This window comes from Gopherus evgoodei, chromosome 3, assembly GCF_007399415.2.
Source record: "Gopherus evgoodei ecotype Sinaloan lineage chromosome 3, rGopEvg1_v1.p, whole genome shotgun sequence".
NCBI lineage: Eukaryota > Metazoa > Chordata > Testudines > Testudinidae > Gopherus > Gopherus evgoodei.
Window position 1 is genome coordinate 49,731,755 of NC_044324.1, and position 27,696 is coordinate 49,759,450.

Consider the following 27,696-nt stretch of genomic DNA (forward strand, 5'->3'; position numbering starts at 1 on the left):
CATGGCGCGCATCGCACCCGGCGCTCCCGCCCCGCGCACACACTCCTGGACGCGGGCAGTGGCGCGCGCACAGGCAGCTCCAACCGGGCGCAGCCGTGCAGATCGCGGGTTGTGTGCACACGGGGACGGAGTGGGAGCGGCACCTAACCCACCGGCGCTGCCACAGAGCCGCTCCCCGCCCTGCCAGCGGCTAGCTCCAGAGCAAAGCAGCCGCAGCGGAGACCGGGCTGCCGTATATATTCCCTAGGCATTTGCAAATTTGATCCCGCGCCTCCCAAGCCGTGGCCCGAGCAGGACACCGCAGGGAGGGCGAAGGGATGCTTCCTGCCACGGCCTGGCACTCGGCTGGCCCGCCGCGCTGTCTGGCTCACTAGAGCGAGGAGAGGTTGAGACTGACCCGCCCAGGGCCTCAGGAAGCGCCTTATCTCGCCGCTCAGGGCTGAAACTGACCAGATCCGCTGCGGCTGCTGGGGCCGGATCCAGGCAGGGGGCCCCCAGGGCACTGGACACACGGAACCAACCCTCCCGAAGAGCCGAGGCGCTGACGTGACACTGTCCCCGCTGCCCAGAGGTAAGCGCTTGGCTCGCCGTGTGTTGCACAGCCCCACCATGCAAAAGTGTCCGGTTCCCAATCCATGGCAGCTGCCCCGTTCAGGTGTAGAGCCCAAGCGGTCCTTGCTGGCGAGTCAAACCTAATGGTCGTAATAGGGAATGGAAATGCATTCCCACGGGGCTGGGTTTGGCAGCTCCTCGGCCCTTTTTCTTTCCCCACGGCCAGCGAATTTCTTGAGGCTGGATGGAAAACTTAAATCCCCGCGAAATGTTAATAATACACTTGCTCGAAGGATCTCAAGTAGGAGCAAATTGTTCACCGAGTGTGAATTAAAGCATGTCCTCTATGGCTGCTGTGCAGGATTCTCTGAGACTTTCTATTTAAAAAGTCCATCGCAATGCAACAGTTAATTAAGAAACAACCTTGTGAATTTGTTCCTAAATTTGTTTTTTTTAAAGGACCTGACAACAAGCTAAATGTGTTTATTAATGGAGATTTAGAACTCTGTCAGTTTTAATCATGCTTTTCCCTTCTGTCAATCCTGATTAATCCAGTTCACTGCCTACCCCGTATAGTACGGCTGCAGCAGCACTGAGCATGCTCCCATATGGAGAGGCATGTTTTCTTGTCTTTTTTCCTGCTCTCACATAGTAAGCCATATTAAGATCCGCCCCCCCCTTCACTTTTTTTCTTTTTGCCTTTACTCCTGCTGACCTATTAGAAATCTGAAAGACTCAGCACCTTTACAGTCATATTTAAGCCTGTTTAACAGCAGCATAATAGTAGACTCCATCATTCATTTTTATTGAACACTTGCCCAACCTACTAAAATCACATGAATGGTACACGCCTTCAGTATGCATTCACGTTACTTAACATCATGGCAGGTAACACCTCAGGAAGAATTCTACAGAATTTAATAGAGTTGAAACCAATTCGGTTTTATAAATCTTACTCTAAAAACCTATAGAACAGAACAAAAAGCAATAAACTTTATTAAATTATAAATTAAATTAATATTAGGAGTTTTTAAAACTACCGAAAGGTTATGATTTTAACTTAATTGACTAGGGCTTTTCCACAGTGGAATGCAAAGGGAATAATATAGATCAGTGTACATATCCTTTTCTCTGTCTCATCTGTCTACAAAGCTAAAGAACTCTTGCTATTTCACAAATTGACAATGTCCCAAAAGAAATAAGTGAAATATTTACTGTGAGTAACAAAATCTTCATTGGCATTTATTAAGACATATTTATTCCATGGTTTAGGTGGCCAGCATATCCCTCTTCCTGCCAGTAAAATACTTCCAATTCTTCCCTTGCCTTCTCTGTGTTCCTCACATAGCATTTATTCATTCTTTAATTAGGAAATCCTAATGCATATCAATGGGCCCCTCCAGCTAGCCAATACTAATGGTGTCCTATGATGGGAAGCCCTCATAAGACCAAGGGTATTGGGACCCCATCTTGCCAGCCCTTTCTGATGTAAGTAAATGGTCCTACTGTGAATAGTGCCACTGAAGGCAATGTTTACACTTGTGAGTTAATGGGTACAGTTGGTGGAACTGGGTCTTGGCATTGCAAAAAGACGGGTTCCTTTAACAAATGCTTTTCTTCTGCAAGTGTATTATTCACGTGACTTTCCCTTATAAAAACAACAACAAAAACCAAATAAAAATAGCTATTTTTTCTACAATCCAAAACCTTTTATGCTTTTAATGTAGATAGATTTAAAACTTTCATAAACATTAGGTCACAAGTATTTGGCAGGCATATTTAATGAAAGCCATTAACAATCCCCATAATAAAGTAAGATTATAGTGTTTAGAACTGTCCTAGGTTTATAGAGAAAGGGATCCAGTTAAAGTAGAAAGCCCAAATCCATGAAAGCTGTTGAGCATGCTCAGTGGAGTATCTAACATTCTGGTCCTGTTGCATGCAGAAAGAAGATGGGTGAGGTAATCTTTCGTTGAGCCAACTTCTGTTGGTGAGCAAGACAAGATTTCAAGCTTGCACAGAGCTCTTCTGCAGGCCTGGGAAAGGTACTTAATAGAGCATCACAGCTAAATACAAGGGGGAACAGATTGTTTAGCATAAGGAGTTAATACATAAGAGACCTTTCAAGGTGAAGTGGGTTGTTAACACCTCTGCAGTCACAGGACAAAAAAGGGTTAGTGGGTTATAGATCATTGTAATGAGCCTTAAATCCAGTGTCTTTATTGAGTCCATGATTTTTAGTGTCTAACGAAGTTATGAATTTAAGCTCCCAGGCTTGTCTTTTGCAGTAGGGCATTTCATTAGTAGTAGCTGGCTCCTAAGAATTGGGATAAGAGGCCAAGACTGGGGCCAGTCCTACTTCCATAGAAGTCAGTGGATTTTTTTTTTCATATAGAGCACCATCAAGCTAATTTTTTTCTTATGATATTGAATCAGAAACTGATTCATGCTGTCGTGTCCTTTATGCCAATGGAGATTCTGCAGCAGTGCAATCAAGAAAGCGATCTCTTTTCAATAAACAGAAATGGATGTGCCTAGATCCATCAGCTAATTTTTCATTATTTTTTTTTTTAGTCTGATTAGCCATATCGAAACATCAGAGTTCCGATGTCTTTTTGTTTTTTCAGTACCATCAACACCCGTGTTTAGGGTTCCCTGGATCAATTTTTATCACAATTTGTTCTTGTCAGAGAACAAACATTCCTAATTCTCTTTGTTGAAAAATAATTATTTTCACAGTCCATGGTGCATTTTTTCCTTAGTTCTGATAGTTAGAAACAGAAAATCAAAATGCCAGTTCAAAACTGACTTACAAACAGTGTAATGACAAGACCAGCATTTAGCTTTGGCACAAGCAGAGCAACAGGTGTGGGGAAGAGGCTAACGTTAGAAATGTAAATGCTGCTTTTTGTCACTTTAAGGTGCGTGAAAAAGATTTGAAAATGTTTTTAATAACTTAAATCGAAGAAAATTTGCAATATATAGGGCAACGTCTGCCCTTGCACAACTCCCATTGACGTGCATATCTGAGAGCAGAATTTGGTTCTAGTGCTTAATTTAAAGAGACAATAGCAAGGGGCAAATTTTCACTGTTGGCCTAGTTGTCACATGTACATAAAACTCTCCTATATATGGGACTACAATTAAGCATTTTTGTATCTACCAGATGTCTCATTGTGACTGACCAATTCAAAATAGACTTTTTATGCACCAATCCTACAAAGACATAAGGAAATGTGTAACTGTACACATGTGAGTAGTTCAGTTCTATTGAAATTAAGAGGACTGTGCATGTGTGCAAAGTTATACATGTGTTTATCTTTGCAGGATTAGATCCTTAGTAATTTTTTTGTAGACATAATGGATGATCCTGCAGTCCTTTTTCAGGCCTTACTGAGGAATGGTCCTTGGATATTATGAGTAGTTTTGTCTTTGTAAGGACTACAGGATGGGGCCAGTATAATATGGTAATTACCAAACAATTATTGTAGAAAAGTCTTGTCCAAATATCTTATACAACATACACATAACTTTATACATTAGGGTATGATAATTTTGAATATATAATGATCACAATTAAGTTTATAACATTGCCCATCAGTACTGTCATGGTATAATTCCCCACTCTGAACCTTAGTGTCCAAAAGATGGGGTACTAGCATGAATTCCTCTAAGCTCAATTACCAGCTTAGTATTTGTAGCGCTGCCACCAACCAGGAATTCCAGTGCCTGGTACACTCTGGTCTCTCCCTCCCCCCCAAACCTTGCCCGGGGACCCCCAAGACCCAGTCCCTCTGGATCTTAACACAAAGAAAGTAAACCCTTTCCCTCACCATTGCCTCTCTGAGGCTTCCCCTCCCTGGATTACCCTGGAAGATTACTGTGATTCAAACTCCTTGAATCTTAAAACAGAGAGGAAAATTCACCTTCCCCCCTTCTTCTCTCTCCCCCTCCCAGACTCTCCCTGAGAGAGAAAGTAATCCTAACACCGAGAGAAATTAACCTTCCTCTCCCCCTTCCCTCCTTTCTCCCCACCAATTCCCTGGTGAATCCAGACCCAGTCCCCTGGGGTCTCACCAGAATGAAAAACCAATCAGGTTCTTAAACAAGAAAAGCTTTTAATTAAAGAAAGAAAAAACAGTAAAAATTATCTTTGTAAATTTAAGATGGAGTATGTTACAGGGTCTTCCAGCTATAGACACTGGGAATACCCTCCCAGCCCAAGTATACAAGTACAAATTAAAATCCTTTCAGCAAAATACAAATTTGAACTCCTTCCAGCCAAATACACATGTGCAAATAAAGAAAACAAACATAACCTAACTCAACCGTATCTACCTAGTACTCACTATTCTGGACATATAAGAGACTGTATCGGAGAGATTGGAGAGAAACCTGGTTGCACGTCTGGTCACTCTCAGAACCCAGAGAGAACAACAACCAAAAACTAACAGCGCACACAAAAACTTCCCTCCCTCAAGATTTGAAAGTATCCTGTCCCCTGATTGGTCAGGTGACAGCCAGTCTCACTGAACTTGTTAACCCTTTACAGGCAAAAGAGACATGAAGTACTCCTGTTCTATTAACCCTTAACTATCTGTTTATGACAAGTACAAAGCGCATAACTAATATTGCATAGACGGCAAAAAAAATGCTGTAGAGTTACAAATTTTGCCTCTTTGAGAAACAAAAGGACAGTCATTTGTTACTTTTTTGGGTTTGACATTCCACAAGCTCGTAGTTTTAGTCAAAGGGACAGCATCTGTCAAGCCTTTCACAAAGAAACATGCCACATTCAGCAACTTCCCCTCATATATACACACCTACTTTGTACAAGCAATTTCTATTCTGTTATGTTAACTCACACATAGTGATTAGTCACAAAGAACATTATCAATATTTTATAAATACAAATCTATGTATTTTCAGATTAGTTTAATCTATGTATTGGTTTCTGGTGACCAAATCCTCCTGAGAGTGTCTCCATAATCCACATCATGTAGCTGACTGCTAGACTTTGCATTTGGATTCATGAAATAGGTAAAACTTCTGGAACTTGATGGGTTCTTGAACCGTTTCAGGATATCAGTCTTCTCAGACAAGCAATTCTAGCAAAGGTCTGAAATGAAGTTGCTCACTAAATTGCCTTGAGAGTTGTCTGTCTCCACTGTGCCCTCCCCTTGCTCCACCCAATGGAACAACAAGGATTAACCATTGGCGCTAAACTATTCCTCTTTTTGTGATCTGTATTATTAATATGAAGGATACTAAAAACTGAGGGCCATCTCTTTGGCATTAAGAGAGCATGAAGCAGTATAACTATTTTCAACAATAGCTCTCAATCACTCAAAGTAACAATTTGTTCCAAACTTACCAGAACGTTCACACTTTGGTCCAGTGGTTCTCAACCTTTACAGACTACTGTACCCCTTTTAGGGGTCTGAGTGTCTTGCATACCCCAAGTTTCACCCCACTTAAAAACAACTTGCTTACAAAATCAGACACAGAAATACAAAAGTGTTCCAGCACACTATTACTGAAAAATTGTGTACTTTCTCATTTTACCATCCAATTATAATATAATTAATTGGAATATAAATATTGTACTCAATTTCAGTGTATAGTATATAGAACAATATAAAACAAGTCGTAGTCTGTATGAAATTTTAGTTTGTGACAACTTCACTAGTGCTTTTTATGTATCTTGTTGTAAAACTAGGCAAATATCTAGATGAGTTGATGTACCCCCTGGAAGATCTCTGTGTACCCCCAGAGGTATGTGTCCCCTTGGTTAAGAACCACTGCTTTAGTTCCACAGCCAGACAGAATTCTTCACTAGGATGTTGTGGAAACTCACTAGATACATGAGTCATTTGGGATATTCTACCAAAGTCAGAGGGGACTGTCTGAAAGCCACAACTTCCTCTGCTTTAAGGAAGTGCTAAGAGTAGGAAAGGGGAGTGACTGCTATGTACCCACAGTCTATGTATAAGTTTGATGTGTGTTTGGGTCCAAACCAAAGACAGTTCCAGGGTAGCTCTGAATGACATTAGATCCCTTGAAAATACATTTAATACAAGATTGCCAAGGTAATGAATCTTAACAACAACTAGCTCTTAGATGGGACTTCATTGGTAGATGTCAAAGTGCTTTACCACAGAGGTCAGTGTCATTATCTCCATTTTTACAGCTGGGGAAACTGAGGCAGAAAGAGGGGAAGCCCAAGGTCACCAGGCAGGCCAGAGCTAGGAATAGGACTCATGTTTCCTGAGTCACTGTCTAGTGCTCCAGCCACTAGGCGATGCTGCCTCTTGATAACCTCTGGACTGGATTTGACAGAAAGTTCATTAGCTCAGCTAGGAATGAAGAGGGATGGCCTATACACCACCAGATAAAGAGAGAACTTTTTCAGTTAGTTCATCCAGAAATGACTGGCTTGATATAGGAATTACGGAGTGAAATTCTGTGGCCTGTGTCATGCAGGGATCAGATTAGATGATCACAGTGGTCTCTTCTGACCTTTAAACCGATATATTCTTGAGTCTTCGGTGCTGTCAATCTGGCCCCTTGCATGAAAATTGAGTGTGTGTGTTGTTTTTTTTTAATCAGGCAAGCAGTTAAATAAGTAGTAGTAAATCATAATCTAAACAGGGATTAAAATCATTTAAAAAGAAAAATAAGAGGCAATATAGGCAAAATATCCTTTTCTCGGCCATCCATTTTCAGCATATGGAATTCCCATTAAAATCAGTGGGAATGATCCTCATTAAGGCCCAACTCCTCAAAGGTATGTCTGCATCTAACTCTAGGTGCCTAAATACCTTTGAGGAGCTGGGACCAAGTACTCACAGGATCAGCCCCTGTAAATATTAGCATTTTCATGGAAGACTCCATTTTCCACCTCATCTCAGCCTATGACTGTCTTCTTAGTATGTGGTAAACTTTCACTGTAATGCAAACAACATAGATTTCAGTACAATGTTTATGATGTTTTTTTCCCCCACTCCTGCAGTTATGTTGGCCAGATGGACTAGGCTCATATTTTGTTAAATCTCACTTATATAGTTGCTGTTGAATACAGTCCCATCTCCTGTTGAGAGCAGAGCTGACAGTCTGCAGGTTTCTCTGACACCATTGAATTTGGCCATCAAACTGCCTCTGACTTCACCATGTGTTGCTGTTCTGAGGTCAACAAATGTGATTTTTTCCCCCATCCTAGCACAGGATGTGATGGGCCAGACCCTCAGCTAGTGTAAATCAGCATAACTCCCCTGAAATCAGTGGAGTGATGCCAATATACTGCAGCTTTGGATCTGGCCCAGCATCTTCAGAACACACTCCCTGCAGCTGGGGAGTGCAGTGGACAAGAACAATAAACCGTTAAGCTGCTGTGGCGCTATTTTTTCTTAAAAGTTGCATACACATTAGGCACATTGTTGTTTTTACCACATGTGGGTTCGGCCAAAGGAAACTGAAGAGCATTTTGGAAATCACAATGCTGCAAAGTCAGCAGAAAGAAAAATCCAAACAAAGCAAATGACCCAATAGTGTCTTGAACATTAAAGAATTACAAAAATAACAGACCTCCCCCACCCCCGATCAGTAAGACACTTATGGCTGTTGGGAATGTAATTGAAGTGCTATGTCAGAAGCAAATTATTAGTTTAATTTAGGTTTGTACATTAAGGAATTTTTTATATATATAGTATTTCCCATTTATGTCTTCCTGTATATTTTTTGTTTGTTTAATACATTGATATTCAGACCTCAGTGGTACAAGAGCCAAATTAGCAATCAACATTATCCAAAAGAGTGACAGTAGTATGAATTTATATATATAATTTTCACAGCAAAATGACTGACCAAGTATTATTATTTTATCAACTATTATTGGTTAATAACGTAGTAAAAGCATCCTGCTTGGTTAATGACTTAGACTGGTTAATAGTTAAATCACACAGTGTTTTAATATCATGTGCTGCTAAGAACCACCAGAGACACATTAAAGAGCCACTGGGAGCTTGCGAGCCGCAGTCTGAGTATTACTGGTTTAGTACATATATAACAAAATAAAATTATGCTCTATGTTCATAAGGCAAGAAAAAATGGACAGATTGTAGCATTTCATATTGGTAAATTTCCTTATTTTTATTGTTTAATGTTGTTACTTATTGTTTTATTGCAGTAGGACCTATAGGATTCAATTAGGATCAGAACACTATTGTGCTAGACACTGAACAAATATCTAAGAAGTCATGATCCTTGGCCTAGATATGAGGCTCCTACTAGTGCAAAATATACTACATGCTGGGAGACTATGTATATTCTCACGCATAGAATATCTCGCTATGGGAAGGTATTAAATACAGATCTAGAATTTCTAAGGCTCAGGATGACGAGTAAACTCAGGGGTTCTGTTAGTCATAAGTTTTTTTTCTGTACATGGTAATTAATTTTGCAAGTGTGAGATTGGTCCCTTAGGCCCAGATTCTCCTCTGAACTAGAACTAAGGCTAACACAGGTATTTGAGAGCAGTTGGCTTTGGGGGGCTAGTTAGGCACCTAGTGCAATTAGGTCAGCTTAATTTGCACCCTTTTTGCAATGGCCCCTATAAATGCCCTAACCACTGCCCAATTTACCTATGGCCCACCTAAGAATGTGTCCTGCACTAATGCCTCCTGTGGAGGTGTGTTGAGGCAACACACTGAAACAACTGAAGACGGAAGTTTTTCAAAGTTTTTCTTGTGCCTTATTAAGGGCACAAGAGCAACCTATCCCACTGCATAGAAAAGGTAGGAAGTATGGCAAGAGACCACCCTGGCTTACCCAGGGGATCTTCAATGATCTGAAGCTCAAAAAAGGGTCCTACAAAAAGTGGAAACTAGGTCCAATTACAAAGAATGAATATAAACAAATAACACAGATATGTAGGGACAAAATTAGAAAGGCCAAGACACACGACAAGATCAAACTAGCTAGAGACATAAAGGGTAACAAGAAAACATTCTCCAAATCCATTAGAAACAAGAGGAAAACCAAAGATAGGCCCGTTACTCAATAAGGGGGAAAAACAATCACAGAAAATGTGGAAATGGCAGAGATTCTTAATGACTTCTTTGTTTCGGTTTTCACCAAGAAGGTTGGTGGTGATTGGACTGTTAACATAGTGAATGCCAGTGAAAATTAGTTAGGATCAGCTGACTGAGGAGATATCTGAGCCATTAGCAATTGTCTGAAAAGTCATGGAAGACAGGAGATATTCCAGAAGAATGGAAAATGGTACTATATTTGCCCATCTATAAAAAGAGAAATAAGGACAACCTGGGGAATTACAGACCAGTCAGCTTAACTTCTGTACCCGGAAAGATAATGGAGCAAATAATAAACCAATCAATTTGCAAACATCATGAAGATAATGAGATAAGTAACAGTCAGCATGGATTTATCAAGAACAAATCATGTCAAACCAATCTGATAGCTTTCTTTGACAGGGTAACAAGCCTTGTGGATGGGGGGAAACGGTAGACATGGTATATCTTGACTTTAGTAAAACTTTTGATACTGTCTCACGTGACCTTCTCATAAACAAACTAAGGAAATACAACCTAGATGGAGCTACTATAAAGTGGGTGCATAACTGCGTGGAAAACCATTCCCAGAGAGTAGTTACCAGTGATTCATGCTGGAAGGGCATAATGAGTGGGGTCCCACTGGGATCAGTTCTGAGTCTGGTTCTGTTCAATATCTTCATCAGTGATTTAGATAATGGCATAGAGAGTACACTTATAAAATTTGGAGATGATACCAAGCTGGGGAGGGTTGCAGGTGCTTAGGAGGATCAGGGCTGCTTGGGGGGCAAGTGGGGAAATTTGCCCCGGTCCCCACAGGGGCCCCCACGAGAATATACTATTCTATAGTATTGCAACTTTTTTTTATGGAAGGCCCCCAAAATTGCTTTGCCCCAGGCTCTCTGAATCCTCTGGGCAGTCCTGAGGAGGATAGGATTATAATTCAAATTGATCTGGAGAAATTGTCTGAAGTAAATAGGATGAAATTCAATAAGGACAAATGCAAAATACTCCACTTAGGAAGGAATAATCAGTTGCACATATACAAAATGGGAAATGGCTGCCTTGGCAGGAGTACTGCAGAAAGGGATCAGGGGTCATAGTGGACCACAAGCTAAATATGAGTCAACAGTATAACATTGTTGCTAAAAAAAAAAGCGAACATTCTGGGATGTATTGACAGGACTATTGTAAGCAAGACACGAGAAGTACTTCTTCTGCTCTACTCTGCCATGATTAGGCCTCAACTGGAGTATTGTGTCCAGTTCTAGGTGCCACATTTCAGGAAAGATGTGGACAAATTGGAGAAAGTCCAGAGAAGAGCAACAGAAATAATTAAAGGTCTAGAAAACATGGCCTATGAGGGAAGATTGAAAAAATTGGGTTTGTTTAGACTGGAAAAGAGAAGACTGAGAGGGGAGGTGATAACAGTTTTCAAGTACATAAAAGGTGGTTACAAGGGGGAAGGAAACAGTTAAGTTTTTTCTTAACTGCTGAAGAAAGGACAAGAAGCAACAGGCTTAAATTGCAGCAAGAGAGGTTTAGGTTGGACATTAGGAAAAACTTCCTGTCAGGTTGGTTAAGCACTGGAATAAATTGACTAAGGAGGTTGTGGAATCTCCATCATTGGCAATTTTTAAGAGCAGGTTAGACAAACACCTGTCAGGAATGGTCTAGATCAGTGCTACTCCGAGCTACGGGCGGCTGTGCCTGTGGATGGTCAATGTAAACAAACGATCTTGCAGCCCAGCAATGGATTACCCTGACGGGCCACAGGTTGCCCACCACTGGTTTACATAATACTTAGTCCTGCCATGAGTGCAGGAGACTGGACTAGATGTCCTCCTGAGGTCCTTTCCAGTCCTATGATTCTATGATTGCTGGTATAGCTGCTCTGGGACACCTGTAGTGAGCCCCTTTGAGAGGCTCATGTCCTCTTTGTGGCTCCTTTACCACCACAGAGGGGTCACAGCCCAACTAATTCTCCCCTCTCTGTGCAGCTTTAGTGCTGGGCACTTATTTATTTTTATTTATTCATTTATTTAAAAAAATCCACATGTAAAGGTCTAGGTACCCTAAGAATTATATTTATAGCACTTTAAAAAAAATCACTCAGGAAAAAATAATAATCTTATACAGGTAACAAGTTAGCTCATTCATTAAATCAAAGAGTAAATAAAACACTTTCACTCACCACCCCCATAGCCTACCCTTCAGTCTTCCCCAAAACTTTATTTACTGAATGCCTTTGTTTTTCCGTTTTCCATCTAAATAAGTACAACTTTCTTCAGAGCTAAAATTCTTGGCGGGGATATATCTGTAGAAAGCTGGAATTATTATGTAAACCTAATTAGAACCCACGGACTATAGCTTGGAAACCTAGTGTTTGAAAAATATTTATGTAAAGATAGCACAGAAGGAACCCATGATCTCAGAGTAGGAGACAGAAGATACAAGACTCTAGGTCTCTGTGATTTCTGTCCTGGTTTGGCATGTCTTATTTTGTGTGCCCAGAAATCGGAGCCAACCAGTGTCTCATTTAAAAAAAGCAAGTTCCTTTTCTGAATCCCAGAGTTTGGCTGGGTAGATTATTGCTGCTTCACTATCCCCTTCTTCAAAAGCTTTTGTATTAGGAACAAAATCTTTCCTTTTAGCCTATGTTCCTGCTCTTAAGGCTGGGAAGCACCAGATTTTGTAGATTTTCTGGAGGAGTATCTTCTAGTTTCTTAGCACCTGCCCAGATTGTCTCTTTGTTATGCATTTCTGTTACAGTAAATATCATAGTTCTTCCTGTGCTTTGTCAGAGTTCTTAGATTCTGCTCACCTTTTTAATCTGTACTCTTGCCTTAACAATAACTATGGAGCACACTTCTCTAGATCACTGGCTTATCTGCTATATTGGGGCGTAGGGGGCCTACTTTTTCAAGAATGCAATAAGGTTGGTTGCTCCTGCAGTCCTAGGAAGCACAACCAATCCCGGCTCTTACTTGATTTTCCAGAATTTCTCTTAATTTTTTTTTTTTTTTGAAGGCTGCAAGAAATCTGTTGATTTGCTGGATTTCTCATACACATTTTAGTGAAAAATTCTTCTCCTGCTGTATTGTGGTCTTAACTTTATCAAAATGGCTCTCTTAGACCTTGTCTATACTGTGAAATTTTACCCTGTCTGAACACAGTTTTAAGCAATTGTGTTGGGCATTGACATTGTTTAATGGACAGTGTTGACCAGAACTTTAAGTACTCAGTTTCATGTTAGCTGTGATTTAAAACTCCGAAGTTGAAAGTTCCATCACAGTTAACTGATATGTACACCAAATATAGACTGTTCTGATCTACATAGATTCATAGAGTTTAAGACCAGATGGAATTGCTAGCTCATCTAGTCTGATAGCACAGGCCATTAAATTTCACCCTTACCCCTGGATTGAGCCTAATAGCATGTGTCTACCTAAATCATTTATTCCAAAAAAGGCTCTGTCTTGATTTGAAGACATCAAGAGATGAAGTCACCACTTCCCTTGGTAATTTGTTCCCTCACTGTTAGAATGTTGTGCCTAGTTTCTCATTTGAATTTGTTTTGGCTTCAGCTTCCAGCCATTGGTTCTTGTTAGGCCCAGGTTAAAAAGTCCCTTAATGCCCAATATTTGCTACCCATTGAAGTACTTGTACAAGGTAATCAAGTCACCTCTGTCTTCTTTTTGATAAATTAAACAGATTGAGCACTAAGTCTATCACTGAAAAGCATTTTCTCCAGCACCTTAAATCATTTTTGAGGCTCTTTTTTGAATGCTTTTCAATTTTTCAACTCCTTTTTTTAAAATGCAGATACCGGAACTGGATGCAGTAGCCCATTATCAGTCTCGCCAATGCTGTGTACAGAGGTAAAATCACCTCCCTACTCCTACTCACTATATCCTGTTTATACGTCCATAGCTCACATTAGCCCTTTTTGCCACAGCATTGCACTGGGTGCCCATGCTGAGTTATTTATCCAGTATGACCCTATGACATCACTATAGTGCATCCAGCTTTGTATCATCTAATATGATTTTTGGTAACCATGTGCAGACATGGTTAAAAAGTAATAGTGAACAGACTTAAATTTATCTATGTGTGACCATATTGTACATGTAGAACTGCGAGACAGTCACTCCTGGAGCTTGCGATGATTTCAGATAAGATACTCTAACAGATTTAGTGTCCTATTGCTCTGCCTTTGTACTCTGCTCTGTATTACTTTTGTGACACAAATGGTAGCTCCAGGGTTTTCCCATCACATGCTGAAGTCTTAAAAAATCTTGTTTCTGCATATGCTCTTTGTGTTAGACATTTTTTCTTTTAAATTATATTGAGACAGTATTTGCATTTTAAAATGTTAGCTTTTCAGTTAGGTAGGTTTATTATTTCTTTTCTTTTATGGTGTGAGAGCGCTTAAGAGAGCTTCCTTCCTATGCACTTTTTGAAAAGTTTATATGGAAAGGAACTCAGTAAAATCTCTTTCTTGTAAGAATTTTTATCCCTATTAATACCATATTCAGGAAAGCCTGTATTTTTTTATGGCCACTATGACTAGTCTATTTTTTTTCTTTCATAATGCAGCCATATTAGTGATTCCATAGTTAAGGTTTTTGACAATATTTCTATTATAAGACCAGTTTTTGACATAAGCCCTTCCCTTTTCTCTTGAATTTCTGAGGAAATGCTCCTAGCTGTATGAAATTGATCATTCACGGTCTTCTAATCAGAGGAGAATTTTTCATGAACGCTTATTTTCTTTATTATGATTGTATGGAAAAAATGAGTTTTTAGATGAAAATGTATTTCTATTAAGAGCTCTGAAAATATAAAACTGGGAGAGATCATGAAGAAGCTTTATTAGCAACTTGGGAAAGGATACAATCCTGTGAACTCTATGAAACACATCCTGTAGTAAGGGCAAGGCAGTGAATTTCCATTATAAGCCCAATTTTGAGCATCCCAAATTTTCAGAAAAAAAGCCTCTTTTGTCCTGAAATTTCTCATGGGTCTGTTACTAAAGGAGAAATTGTTTGTTTTTTTCCAAAAGTTTGAGGTTAATCAAACAAACAGTTTTTTAGGATATGGAACTTAAAAACAATAGTAGTTTTTCTTTTTTTCGTTTGTTTTTGTTAGCTCCTAACATTTATGCCCACTCAATTTGAAGTGGTTTGCATGGACAACATCAAGTTTGTTTTATATAGTAGCCCTCAATAAGCACTAATGCATAGGACTACTTTTAATAAGTCTGCGTGGAAAATTCAGGAGTTATAAATTAGAGTCTAGAGTTTAACTTCTGGAAGCTAAACAGAGAGGTTTGCAAATACTATCATTTCTCTGAGAGGACTTAAATACTATTTTTACTTCAAGGTCCCAGAGACACAGACAAGGTTTTTATCTTGAGACTAAAAGACCAGAGACATCAAGACACTTGATCGTGGCCTTGGATAAGCCAAAAAACTGCTCACAGAGAGCCAATCTTAACTCCAAGGAGCTGGTAGAAGTTAGTGATAAGCTCTGCAGATATGCTCCATATTGTTAATTTCATGAGATGCAGATCATGGAACTAACAAGCCTGTCTACTGTAGTTAGCATAGCTCACAAGTTCCATGAAAAACTGGACAGTTGTACAATGGCCAAGCATCCTTTAGCTCTCCCTATGGCCACACTAGCTTTCATTAGATTTCCTGCAAAACAGCTTGGGGAAGGAGATCGGCAAACCTCTTTGCCCTAGATCAGCCTTTCACGCAGTCACTTTGCTCCTGACTCACCCTTCTCTTAGATTAGAATTAGGTTCCTTCTCTCCAAAGAGTCCCTATATTGGCTATCCCCAATTTGACAGTCTCCTTAATTAAATACGAGAAACAAATTCTTGCCTCCTGTTCAGGACACTTTGGGTTCTTCAAGTGGCCCAAACTATCTAACTAAGAATTCCCCCAGCCTAGGACATCATTCAGCTGGTGTAAAGCTGGCATAGCAAGATGTTATGCCAGTCACTCACTGTTACCCATCCTGGCATTAAAGACGTGTTGGGACAGGGTAGACAGTATGTACACTCTGCCAATTCTCTGTATTGTCCATTGCGGACCACAGCCAACCAATGTAAAATAGAGCAGTTTAAGAAGCCCAAACACTGCTCTAATTTATTCTGGGGTATGGGCTGAAGCTGATTCAGGTTGTGACTCAGAAAACTGTAACCAGTTCCCTGGCATAGAGTGGATCTTGATGTAGGAGATAATCTGATTCAAAGTTTATTGGCACAGCTCGAAAAGTAGATAAAACAAAAGATAATTGGAAACATTCATCTAGTTGGATGCTATGAAAGAATAGCTACATGGGTTCAATGCAAAGAAATATTACCTATAATATGTTGTTAAAACATCTCTCTCTTAGAACAAGGCCTCTCCCGCTATCAAAAAACTGCCTCTTGCAGTCTAAGTGTTGCTTTAATCAAGCTATCTTATGTCTGTTTGCTAGACTGATGGGTACATGTCCAGGGATGTCGCAAGTGTATCACTCCAAACATGTAGATGCAGCTTATGGTTGTTGGCAGTTACAGTGTCCATTAACATGCTGTCATTACATCACCCTAGGCCAAACCCAAGCTAATAAATACTGGCTTGAGTCCATTTAATATATTAGAGGCCCCAGCCTACTAGTGAGCTAGGCCTACTACTCCTGTGTCAGCCCATAGATACCAAAATACTTTAAACAGCTTTCTTTCTTTTCCAGCATCTATCCCATTTGAAAGCTTTGACCAAACTAATCGAAAAGTGCTAAAAACACATTTGTTTTCTTTTAAAAGTTGACAAAACTATGAATTCAGCTGTCTTCTATCATTTCCATAATTCTTGATGATTTTGTTGCAATGAAACCCCTCCTTCATCAGTTACAATTTGACATAAAAAGTTGGATTTCAAAGCTACATGCTGGAAGACAAGGATGGAATACAGTTTTTACATTCCATCAGCCACTTTTCAGCTTCCTTTTGTTCTATGCTTGACCAGGACTGCCTGGGGGTGGGGGGCAAGAGGGGCAATTTGCCCCAGGCCCCGAGCTCCGCAGGGTCCCCCACGAGAGTTTTTCGGGGCCCCTGGAACGGGGTCCTTCACTCGAGAGCCCCAGAAAACTCTTGCGGGGCCGGGCCCTGGAGCTTCTTCCGCTCCCGGTCTTCGCTGGCGGGGGAGTCCTTCCGCTCCGGGGCGGAAGGACCCCCCGCCATCGCATTACCGCCGAAGCGCAACCCGGTCTTCGGCGGTAATTCAGCGGCGGGGGGCCCTTCCGTTCAGGGACCTGCTGCTGAAGTGCCCCGAAGACCCGTGGCGGGGTCCCCCGCCGCCAAATTACCGCCAAAGAGCAGGCTGCACTTCGGCGGCGGGTCCCGCTTCGGCGGTAATTCGCCGGCGGGGGGCCCCCGCCACGGGTCTTCAGGGCACTTCAGTGGCGGGTCCCAGAACGGAAGGGCCCCCTGCCGCCGAACAGGGCTGGCTCTAGACATTTCGCCGCACGGGGGGCCTCCTGCCGCTTGCCGGTCCCACGGCTCCGGTGGACCTCCCACAGGCATGGCTGCGGAGGGTCCGCTGGTCCCGCAGCTCCGGTGGACCTCCCGCAGGCGTGCCTGCGGATGTTCCACCGGAGCCGCGGGACCAGCGGACCCTCCGCAGGCACGCCTGCGGGAGGTCCACCGGAGCTGCCTGCCACCGATGGCCTCAGGCCCCCAGAATCCTCTGGGCGGCCCTGTGCTTGACCTATGATTTTGGGATCCCTCATGCTGGCTAAGGGAAAAGTTCCATAGCTCCTCTGAATTGTTTTCCAATTTTATCTTTGTGTGATTCCAATTTTGTTAATTAGAACAGATTTCCACTGCAACAGCCATCATCAGCCTAATCTGCCAAGTCTCTCATTTGATATGTAGAATGTATGCTATGATTGATTAAATCCTCCTTATGCTCAGTACAAATTTCAGTATACTGATAGTCATTCGATTAAAATAAATCTAGAGACAATTTTTCTGAAAGTTTTACCGAGTGTCATTGGGAAGCTGGGGCATCAATCCTTTCAATTTGGTGACTGAAGATTTTTTTTAAACTCTCACAATGTTTGCTAGGACTGTGTTAGGTTAACCTTTTCTTAACAAGGTTTCAGTGGTGAGCTGAATATCCCAGTTAAACGTGTGTAAATATGTGAAAGGTCTTAGGGTTACTGTACCTGCGAAGGCTCATCTTTTTCATTCATTTTTTAATTGTCTCAACAAGTAACTTTAGGCTTCTGTCATAATTTTTTTCTGAATGGCATCTTCTACAACTTGCACAATATTTGGTTTTTTCTTTTCAGATGTAGAATAAGTTGTATTAAGCAGGAACACATTTTTCCATATATAGATGCTTGTAACCATTATCGGGTCACTTCTCAAATTCAACCCATAATCTTGTATCAAAGTCAATATTAATTCTTTTAGTTCTTCCTGTAACTTCCCCTCTCTGTACTTGCAACATCTAGTAGTAGACCTGTGACTGTAAAGCTGTTTGAAGGAGTCTGTTGTGATGAATCTAAGTAGTAATAGTATGAGGAATCTGCTAATGGTCAATCTTTGACTGCTTTTTCTAAGATGGCAGATGTATGTCAAGAGGATGGGAAGTTAGGAGAAGTGGACCACAAAGGCAGGGAGTCTGGGCCAGGGCCGGCTCTAGCCATTTCGCCACTCCAAGCATGGCGGCACGCCTCAGGGGGACCAGCGGACCCTCCGCAGGAACGCCTGCGGGAGGTCCACCGGAGCCGCCTGCCGCCCTCCCGGCGACCAGCAAAGCGCCCCCCGCGGCATGCCAACCCAAGCATGCGCTTGGTGCGCTGTGGCCTGGAGCTGGCCCTGGTCTGGGCTCCTAAGCGGATTGTGATATTGAAAGCAATTGGTAGAGTGTGTACTGGGACCCAGCAAGGTGTTAAGGCCATTGCATCCTTAGCAACTCAGGAACCTACTATGCATACCCAAGCCAAGGTGCACAAGGGCTGGTGTCACAGAGTCCTGCAGGGACCTATAAAGGGGCAGTATTGACAATGCATATCCAGGGCAAAATGTTCCACTCATTTATTTAGAGTGTTCATTGTATTCCATTGACAGTTACCTTGTTAGCATAAAAAAAACTCAAAACCTTCTTACTCAAAACCTTCTTACATTCAAGACTATGTTTTTCAGAGTTTTTTAACAGGATAATCTGTATGATCTTTGCCATTTTTGGGGTGTAACTTGATTCAGCATCATGGCTATGTTGGGATGGGTTAGAATGCAAAATAACTACCTAGGGAATTTAATATTGTAAAGACTGAAGAGTATATAGAAACATGTTATCAAATGTTCTGTTCACAATTAATTACAAATGTGTAAACATGTCTTACGTTTATTCACCAATGTCGCTTCTCCAGTGTGGAGAAAACCTGAGGAGAAACAGCAGCAGCCCAAGTCCACTGGAGTCTGTTGCTGCTCCCTAGATTTCTCAATGGATGAAGAGGATCAGAGCAAATCTGCATTTGCACTCTCAGTTACAACGATGTGTAATGGATCAGCTGCTGCTTAGGGAAGTGAAGGGAAGCATCTAGTGTGTTGCTGAGCAGACGGGGAAAAGAAAAGACCTGCTTCTTTCCAGTGGAATTCAGGAATCAGCAGAAGCAGGCCCTCGGTTTCTCCTCTTCTTTAATTAAAACTACAGAGAAGATGAGTTGCTTATATGAACTTCAGAAGGCAATAAAGTCCAGTCTACCAGTTTCAACTCTGGACTTTAAGAAATCTGCAAACTATGTTCATAAGATGGGTCAGTCCAGCTCTAGACTTCAAAAATATCCATACTAGAAATGCAGAGATTCTGAAATCTGTAAATTCCATTAAAAAGTACAAGTTACATTAAAATTTTGTTGAGTTCTCACAGGTTCAAATATTCATAGCAAATAATTCCAATATTAATTTCTCATCCTTCAAAGAAGCCTTCAATGGCAATACAAATCCTTGGTGAGGACAGAATAAAATGAAAGCCCAGTCCTTCAAGCCCTTATAAACATGATATTTATTTTAATGAGATGTGTTAATAAAAAACTGAGACTAGTCATGTGAACAAGGATTATCCATGCCAGCCTGGGTTTGCCAGCTGCAGCTTCACATGTGGAGTTTCTAGGCAAAGTGGTGTTTGAGTTATGACATTTTCAAGAAAGAAAATCAAAGTAAGTTAGGCTTGTCTAACATTAAATTAGTTTTCAAACTCATGCTTTCAAAATGCCTTGTTTGAGCTACCTCAAATTTTACTAAATCCATAAATCAATAATCTCTACTGGCAGCAGATATGGAACATTTTGAGCAGAAATGGGTGGGTATGAGAAAAGTAAAAAGTGGTCAAGTTGAAATTTATAATGAATAATAGTTACAAACTATGGAGTCAGTACTGCAGCTCCATATAATATGAAATTAAACACAATTTATTGACAATATGATAATTATCAGTGATTGGAACTTAAACAAAACCTAGGAAAATCCTTTTTTTAAAAAAAAGTCTCAGTTGAGCTGTTACTAAAATTCTACATTTATGTAACAAAGATTTTAAAAAATCTCCTTAGTTGTGGTTTGGAAATCTAACCTAACTTTCAACCAGGGCCCACAGACCTCTGGTTTCCCAGTGAAAACTTCATGTACTGACCTATATACTGTGAACCTACCCATTTCTTATTCTTATGAGCAAGAAGCCTAAACCCTCCCAAGATGCTTCATGTATCCACCTATGGGACTACACAGCAACTCACATCAGTCAGTGACACATTTGTCAGTTTACTTTTTGTTTGTTTTTTCATAACTGTATCAAGCAATTCTCTAATATGTATTTTGCAACAATTGTGCTTTGCATTAACCTCATTTTAGTCAATTTCATAATCAAATTTCAGGATGAAATATCTACCATTAAAGGAAACTCAATTATACTAAAACTCCTCTGGAATAAACTCTAATAACAACCACAAACAGAAAATTATTTTGTTTTAAACTGATCAACTTTTTTACATTTTCTTTTAAACAGGAACAAGAAATGCATTGGATCCCGCAAGAAACAGTGAACTGAAGAAACCTTCTTGAATCTCAAGGAGCCTATAATTTCCAAGGAAATCTTGACTGGTTTAAAAAGTGTTCAGAACTGCAGTTGGTTTCTGCAATTAAAGTAGTTGCTTAAGGTGAATATATTATGGACGTAACTATATTTAAGACTCTAATCTTAAAGGATCCCATTTCCTCAACACAGTCTATTGAACAAACAACACAAAAGGATGCCACGCACCACAACAGCTTCAGGGGCTGGGGCATTAATCGCAGAATGTAATCACACATCCACATGTTTAATTGTCCCTGTTGCTGCAAATTTCAGAGCAGAAAGTCTAAGGAAAACGTTTAGCTCCTCTTTGAGCTGAAATAAAACAGTGCAATTAGTGAAACTGATCTTGGGAGATGAATGCAGGCTGATATGAACATCTAGGTAAATTAAAACTGTTAAAACTGAATGATCTTTGACTTGTTAACATGTGTTGCTTACTCTGAAAAAAAAAACAGGAAAAAGGCTCATAGAAAATTAAATTGCGCCAGGAAAAAAAATCAAACTCCCCCAAGGTACAGGAAGTGAGATACTTTATTACTATACATTGATCTGTCAATGTGACTCTAGGAAAGTCTGAGCAATCAAACTGTAGGAAACACATTATCGTTACACATATCTATACAATGTTGAAATTAGTCAAGTTCAAAAGTTCAGCTGCAAGTGGCTGCAGGGACGGCTGCTGCCACACCCCTTTCTGCTGTCAGCATGTGAGAGGAGTCCAGGCTTGGAAACAAGGCTGAAATTGACCATGTGCCAAGAAGGAGAATTGAGCAAGAAAAACCCACAGTAACGTTCAACCTTAAACCACAAAGAGGAAAAAGGGACGGGGGCGAGAAGACGAAGGGGTGGCTAACTGTGCTGCTGAGCTGGGAGAGTGTGTGTGTGTGGGGACATTAGCCAGCTCCAGCCTCTGCTAGAGCCATGGAGAACTCAGTCCTCTCCTGTGTCCTTTATCCAGGCGATGGGAATATCAGTGAGGCAAAGACCTGTCCAAAAAGGCTCTGCGGAGAAGCGGAGCAGCATCTAGGGCCCCCGGCAAAAGCTCTGGGGGAAGCCGAGCGCAGCAACGGCAGCCAGCCGCAGCCCGGCTCCACGGAAGGGAGCGCATCAGCGGGGGACGAGGAGAGCGGGGGTGGGGAAAGCGCCGAGCTCCCTTTGCAAGCCCCCTGCGGTTTCAGCTCCTCCTTGTGCTTCAGCTCGCCCGGGGCGGGGGACAAAGCCCCGCAGCAGGATCCCGGAGCAGCCTCCTCCTGCAGCCGGGTGGTGAAGAGCCAGTGGGAAATTAACAACGCGGCGTCCGAGGAGGAGGGGGAGGCGGGAGGAGCCGACATCGCCCGGCCGCCGCCTGGCACTTACTGCCTCCAGGCTGGAGCGCAGCCCAGCAGCCCGCAGCCGCCGGTCTCGGAGGAGCCGGACCTGGTGATCGAAGTGTCCGGCCGGCGGATCCGAGCCCACAAATCGGTGCTGGCGGCCAAAAGCGACTATTTCCGCGCGCGCTCGTCCCGGGACATCCTGCGGGTGAAGGGGGTGAGCTACGGGGCGCTGCGCCTGCTCATCGACTACGTCTACACGGCCCGCATGGGCGAGGTGCGCCACGACAACCTGGCCGAGGTGGTGAGCGGCGCCCGCGTGCTGCAGATGCCCTGCGCCCTGCACTGCGCGGCCGAGGCCATGCGGGCCCAGCTGCGCCTCGACAACTGCTACCAGCTGCTGTGCCTGGCCAAGAAGCAGCGGCTGGCGGAGCTGCGGGAGGCCGCCTACCGCTTCATGAGCGACCACTACCTGCAGGTGCTGCGGGAGCCCGCCGTCTACGGGCGCCTGAGCGGCGCGGAGCGGGACCTCATCCTGCAGCGCCGCCTGGAGGCCGGCAAGCGGTGCCTGCTGGTGGCTGAGGTCAGCGACGCCTTCGAGAGGCTGAGCGCGGGCAGCAGGCCGCAGAGCCGGGAGAGCAGCCGGCCGCAGAGCCCCTCCTCCGTCGTGTCGCTGGAGGAGAGCAGCTACCTGATCTACTGCTACCAGGAGGCGGCCAAGGAGTGGAGGGTGCTGACCCGCCTGCCCGAGGAGGCCAACGTCAAAGGCTGTGCCATGTGCGTCCTCTACAACTACCTCTTCTTGGCTGGGGGCATCGCGGCAGCGCCGGGCGAGCAGCGCGCCCGCCTCTCCGACAAGGTCTTCTGCTACAACCCACTCACCGACACGTGGAGCCAGGTGCGCCCGCTGGGCCAGCCCCGCTCGCAGCTCAAGCTGCTGGCCTTGGACGGCTACCTCTACGCCGTGGGGGGCGAGTGCCTCTTCACAGTGGAGAGGTACGATCCGCGGGCCGACCGCTGGAGCCCGGTGGCACCGCTGCCCAAGGGTGCCTTTGCCGTGGCGCACGAAGCCACCACCTGCAACGGGGAGATCTATGTGTCAGGCGGCTCCCTCTTCTACCGCCTGCTCAAGTATGACCCCCGGCGGGACGAGTGGCAGGAGTGCCCCTACAACAGTAGCCGCTGCCGCTCCGCCGATATGGTGGCCTTCAAGAGCTTCATCTACCGCTTTGACCTGAGTGGCAGCCGCGGTGAGCAGGGCCAGGCCGGTGGGGTCGAGGTCTTCCGCTACAACACCGTGGCCAAGCGCTGGAGCCAGTGCGCCTCCCTGAGGCCCAGCAGTGGCCCCCTTCAGCCCTTTCGCTGTGCTGCCCTGGGCAGCACCATCTACTGTGTCAACCGGGCTGGCACCCTACGTTTCAACCTGGCCCAGGATGGCGAGGTGGAGGCTGACGGGGGGCTGACGGGCAGCTTTGACGCGGACCTGCTCAAGGCCCCCTTCGAGGCCAAAGGTGTCCTCCTGCCCTTCGTGCTTACCTTGCCGGAGAAGCCAGACAAAGCTGGGGAGCCGGAGAGCCCCCTGGTGCTCTGAGTGGGCCTGGCGTGAGGGCAGCCAGATCAACTGCAGGAAGGGGCTACAACTGGTTTCTGCCTGGTGCCACCATCAGCTGGTCTGGGGCCCCTCTGCCACTGCATGGCAAACATCTAGCCAGGGGCCTACTCCAGCTGGCAGGATTAGAGGGAGCTGGACCTGCCCCTAGCTCAGCAGCCTGTCTAACAGCCACAGCCCCTGACTAGCGGCATCTTCAGAAGGTATGCATGCATTAGAGGGCTGGGGTTCCCCTCTTGAAATGTTGATCTAGGGCTGCTGCTGGTTATAACCACTCTAATCTTTACTTTGCTTCATGTGGGAAGAATTCATTCTTTGGCGCTGGTGAGCAGCCAAGCAAATTAAGAAAAGCTGCTAAAATAGGATAATCTTTGGGATAATGTGGGTCAATTCCCAATCTGGAGAAGACCTTTCCTCCTGGAGTTATATAAATCCCTGAAAACAGAAGCTTATAAGGGAATATTTAATAATAGTGTTGCTCTTGTATATATACACAAGAGGGCTGCTTCTTCTGCCATTCATTTTCTCCTCTCTTTTGGATATTAGTTGTGAATACTGCTGGCTACATAAAGGAATTCATTTTACTTTTGATGCTAAACTCAACAGTGCATATGTTAGAAAAGTGTAAGGAGATCATCTGAATTGCATCCTTTCATTTTTGGTTCAACAGATTCTTTAAGGAAGACATGGCACTGTAGCCCCAAGAAACTGCAACCACAATGAATGATTTAACAGAGACCAGATTTAAAGTTTTTAAGCGACACAAATGCCTGCCACATGTTCATATTTAGAATACTGGGGAAAAGTCAATTTACCATAGCACTGCAGAATTGTGGGTGAAAGAAGTGATAATTTCTGTAAAAGACAATGCTTTACTTTTTTATCCGAAGTTTTAAATTATAGTAAACAGAAAGCAAAGCTGTTCAGTTCATGGCGGATTGACGTGACTGGATGCCACTGATTTTTGGGGAAAACATTTTGTATTTCACTGCTCTTTAATTAACTGCAAATCAATGAAAATGAACCTAAACCAAATGTGAATTCTTTAAAACTGATTGCATTCAGTTTACATATTACATTTTATGTCCAGTAGCCTGTGGTAAGAGACTGTTCCAGCATAGAACAAGGCTATCACTGGAGAACAAGAAAAACAAGAGTTTGCTACGGGGCTGATTATACGTATGTACTAGCATAATGTTGAGATTTCCCTATCTTTTAATTGAGAGACTGATTTATTTATTTGAGGTAAATGAGTGTTGTAATTAATAATTCACTTGTCAATTATAGTTCATACTGATACCATATACTTTTGTTTGGATTCTGAATCTTTCGAGAATAATTGTTTATGGAGCAGCATATAGGGAAGAGAAAAATGATGTAATGGGAAGTTCAAGCATACTTTTTATCATGTTATTCAGTAGAACAAGTGTAGACCTTCTGGACAGGCATGCTGTATTAAAAAGCACACTTGCATTTATTTTATACATTTTATATGTAGACATTCAATAGAAGGACACAGCAAATCTGTCTAGCTTTACAGTAATTAATGAAAAACCATTTTCTTAAAATAGACCCAGTGGTTTTGCTGTTGTTAATTCAGCCTGGAGTTGTCAGTTGATTATGGAAAAGAATTGTTTATGAGTATTCAGCATTCTAGAAAGACATAACAACTTCACATCAAAGAACTGCAGTAGAAGAATCCTTATGTTTTATTAAAATATCTTATTTTAGCAGGTTACTAACAGTAAAATTCTTATCTCTCATTGCTACTTCTGAAGAAAGGCAGCAGATTCTACTATGAGACATCATTTTGACAGAAGACACAGAGTTTATCTTTATGGTTTATTTGATGTTTTATACAGTTGATCTGATTAGAATGCTATTTAGAAACCAGTGGTGCAATCATGAAGCCTTTAGTCAAATTATCTCCCCAATAAAGTCATAGTAAGTGTTGCCTGAACAAGGATTTTATGACTGGACTATATAAATTTTAGCCTAGTCAGCATGCTAGTTGGTTGAATGGGATTTAACACTGCAGTTAGAATTTATGTTGTACATACAAGTGAAGGTTAGATATTGATCTTTTACTTGCCGATATACTTAACAAATTAGTTAATTCCTTAGTTGGACAAATACAGTTTTGTGTTTTTCTCCTAATTATATTATTGCCTTCTAAATATAAGAAGAGCTGTGAGGCTAAAGAAAAAATCATTTGTGTGCATTATAATTTTTCATTTAATTGTAGCACAGGTAATGCTTACAGTTCAGTAACTGCAAACACTTCTGCACATGCTTAAAGCTAAGCAGTGTGCAAGTATTGCTGGATCAGAGCCTGAACCAGTATAAGGACCAGATGCACATATTGAAATGTCAGTTTATCTCATAGTACAGTTATACAATTGTTTATGTATTTGAATACCTTATCTAATACACTATTTATACTACCTTTCTACTGAGGAAGCTAATCAGGTTTGTAACTTTTTTTCCCTTTGCATTTTAATTTGGTGGTATTTTATGAAAATGCTACCTGATTAGTTTTGGAAATCACTGTGACCTTAAATTTATAAAGATATTCCACAAACATCCAGCAAAGATTTGAAATGTACCTTTATGATAATTTAAGATATTTGTTGCTGTCTATGACTAGAAAACATTTGCAAATACACTTTACAACAAAACCAACCAAAAATAAACAAACAAGATTAAATCAAGAGTGCTACAAACACCATGAAGACATTTTCACTATTTCATTCAGACTAGGAATGATAGTACTGGGCCAAAATGTGCTCTCGCTATTTACCCTGTGAAAAACAATCTGGTTTTAATTAGTAGTAGTCAGTCAAATAGAATTTTCTTTATATCCTAGTTGCATAATCACAGCCAGATGATTGATTTTTCTGGTAACATAAAGACATTTCTAGTTGGTTTCCTATTCTCTGCACCATGTTTCCTAAGTAGGTCTCCTGTGACTTTTTTCCCATTATATCTTCAGTACTAAATTAAGTTATGAATGTACCATGTGAAACAAAGATGCAAGCCTTACTAGCAAAGTTAGCAACAGACGGAGAACCAAGCAATGACATGAGAAAGACCCTTAATGCCTGCAACACTGTTACTCCTGTTTATCCCTTGAAACCAATTCAAAGGAATAATTGTCAAAAGAATATCCCTATTGCTCAACACAAAAATTGCTAAACAATATGGGAATGATGCTAATCATAGCTGTTTAATGAATAAAACTGTTGTGCAGTAGCTAATGTGAATTCCATGCACAATGAAATCCCTTGTAAATAAATAGCTGATAGAATTTCAGCTGCTAAAAGAATAAATTATTCACACGAAAGCTGTACCTCTCCTATGCTGTTTGGTTAGGTATCAAAATGATTGCTCTCAGTACCTTTGGTTATCTATTGTTCATGAGTAGCTTATTGCTTTTCATGCTTTAACAGCATTGATTCCAGTGACCGCTCCACAGTTTCTTTCCATTTTGCAAGCACAGAGCTTAAACTCAGCACTGGGTTGATTTGCTTTGTGTCTCTATAGTGACACCTAGCACTTGTTACTTGAACAAACACCAGAAATTCTATAGTGAGTTACTTTTTTCTTAGTTTGAGTTTTTCTCAATGACATTGATTTTGGTACAGTTATAAAAGCATAAGAAAAGTGGAAAAACTCTTACTTATATCATATCCTAATGGTACCATTAAAGTAACTGTAGTGAGTCATTTAATGAATCTGTCTGTAAAGGATAATATCCTGCCTTTGTTCTGTGCGCTGAACTCACAATGGATTGAAAGGCCTTTTATGTGTGGTGTGATAGCAGAATGTAGACCTAAGTAATTTCTAAAAAAGAGTACCTTTTAATCTAAGGCTGGGCGGATCCTGTTGGAGGGTGGTGAAGCACTGGAATAGGTTACCTAGGGAGGTGGTGGAATCTCCTTCCTTAGAGGTTTTTAAGGTCAGGTTTGACAAAGCCTCTGGCTGGGATGATTTAGTTGGGAATTGATCCTGTTTTGAGCAGG

The 27,696-nt window shown here is 42.1% G+C and overlaps 1 protein-coding gene across 2 annotated transcripts; it reads left to right on the plus strand.

Annotated features, from left to right (window-relative positions):
- On the plus strand, positions 1-27,632 carry KBTBD11 (kelch repeat and BTB domain containing 11). 2 transcript variants are annotated; one of them, XM_030555562.1, is made up of 2 exons: positions 1-571; positions 20,687-27,632. In XM_030555562.1, exon 2 carries the CDS (start codon positions 21,677-21,679, stop codon positions 23,654-23,656), a length of 1,980 nt encoding a protein of 659 aa, XP_030411422.1. In that variant the 5' UTR covers positions 1-571; positions 20,687-21,676; the 3' UTR covers positions 23,657-27,632. The 2 variants fall into 2 exon arrangements, with proteins under 2 accessions (XP_030411422.1, XP_030411423.1); XM_030555563.1 differs by lacking the exon at positions 1-571 and adding an exon at positions 2,556-2,597.
- Positions 27,633-27,696: the final 64 nt, after the last annotated feature.

Excerpts from the sequence above, each read along its gene's own strand:
- KBTBD11 (XM_030555562.1), top strand. The coding sequence starts at position 21,677 with ATGGAGAACTCAGTCCTCTCCTGTGTCCTTTATCCAGGCGATGGGAAT.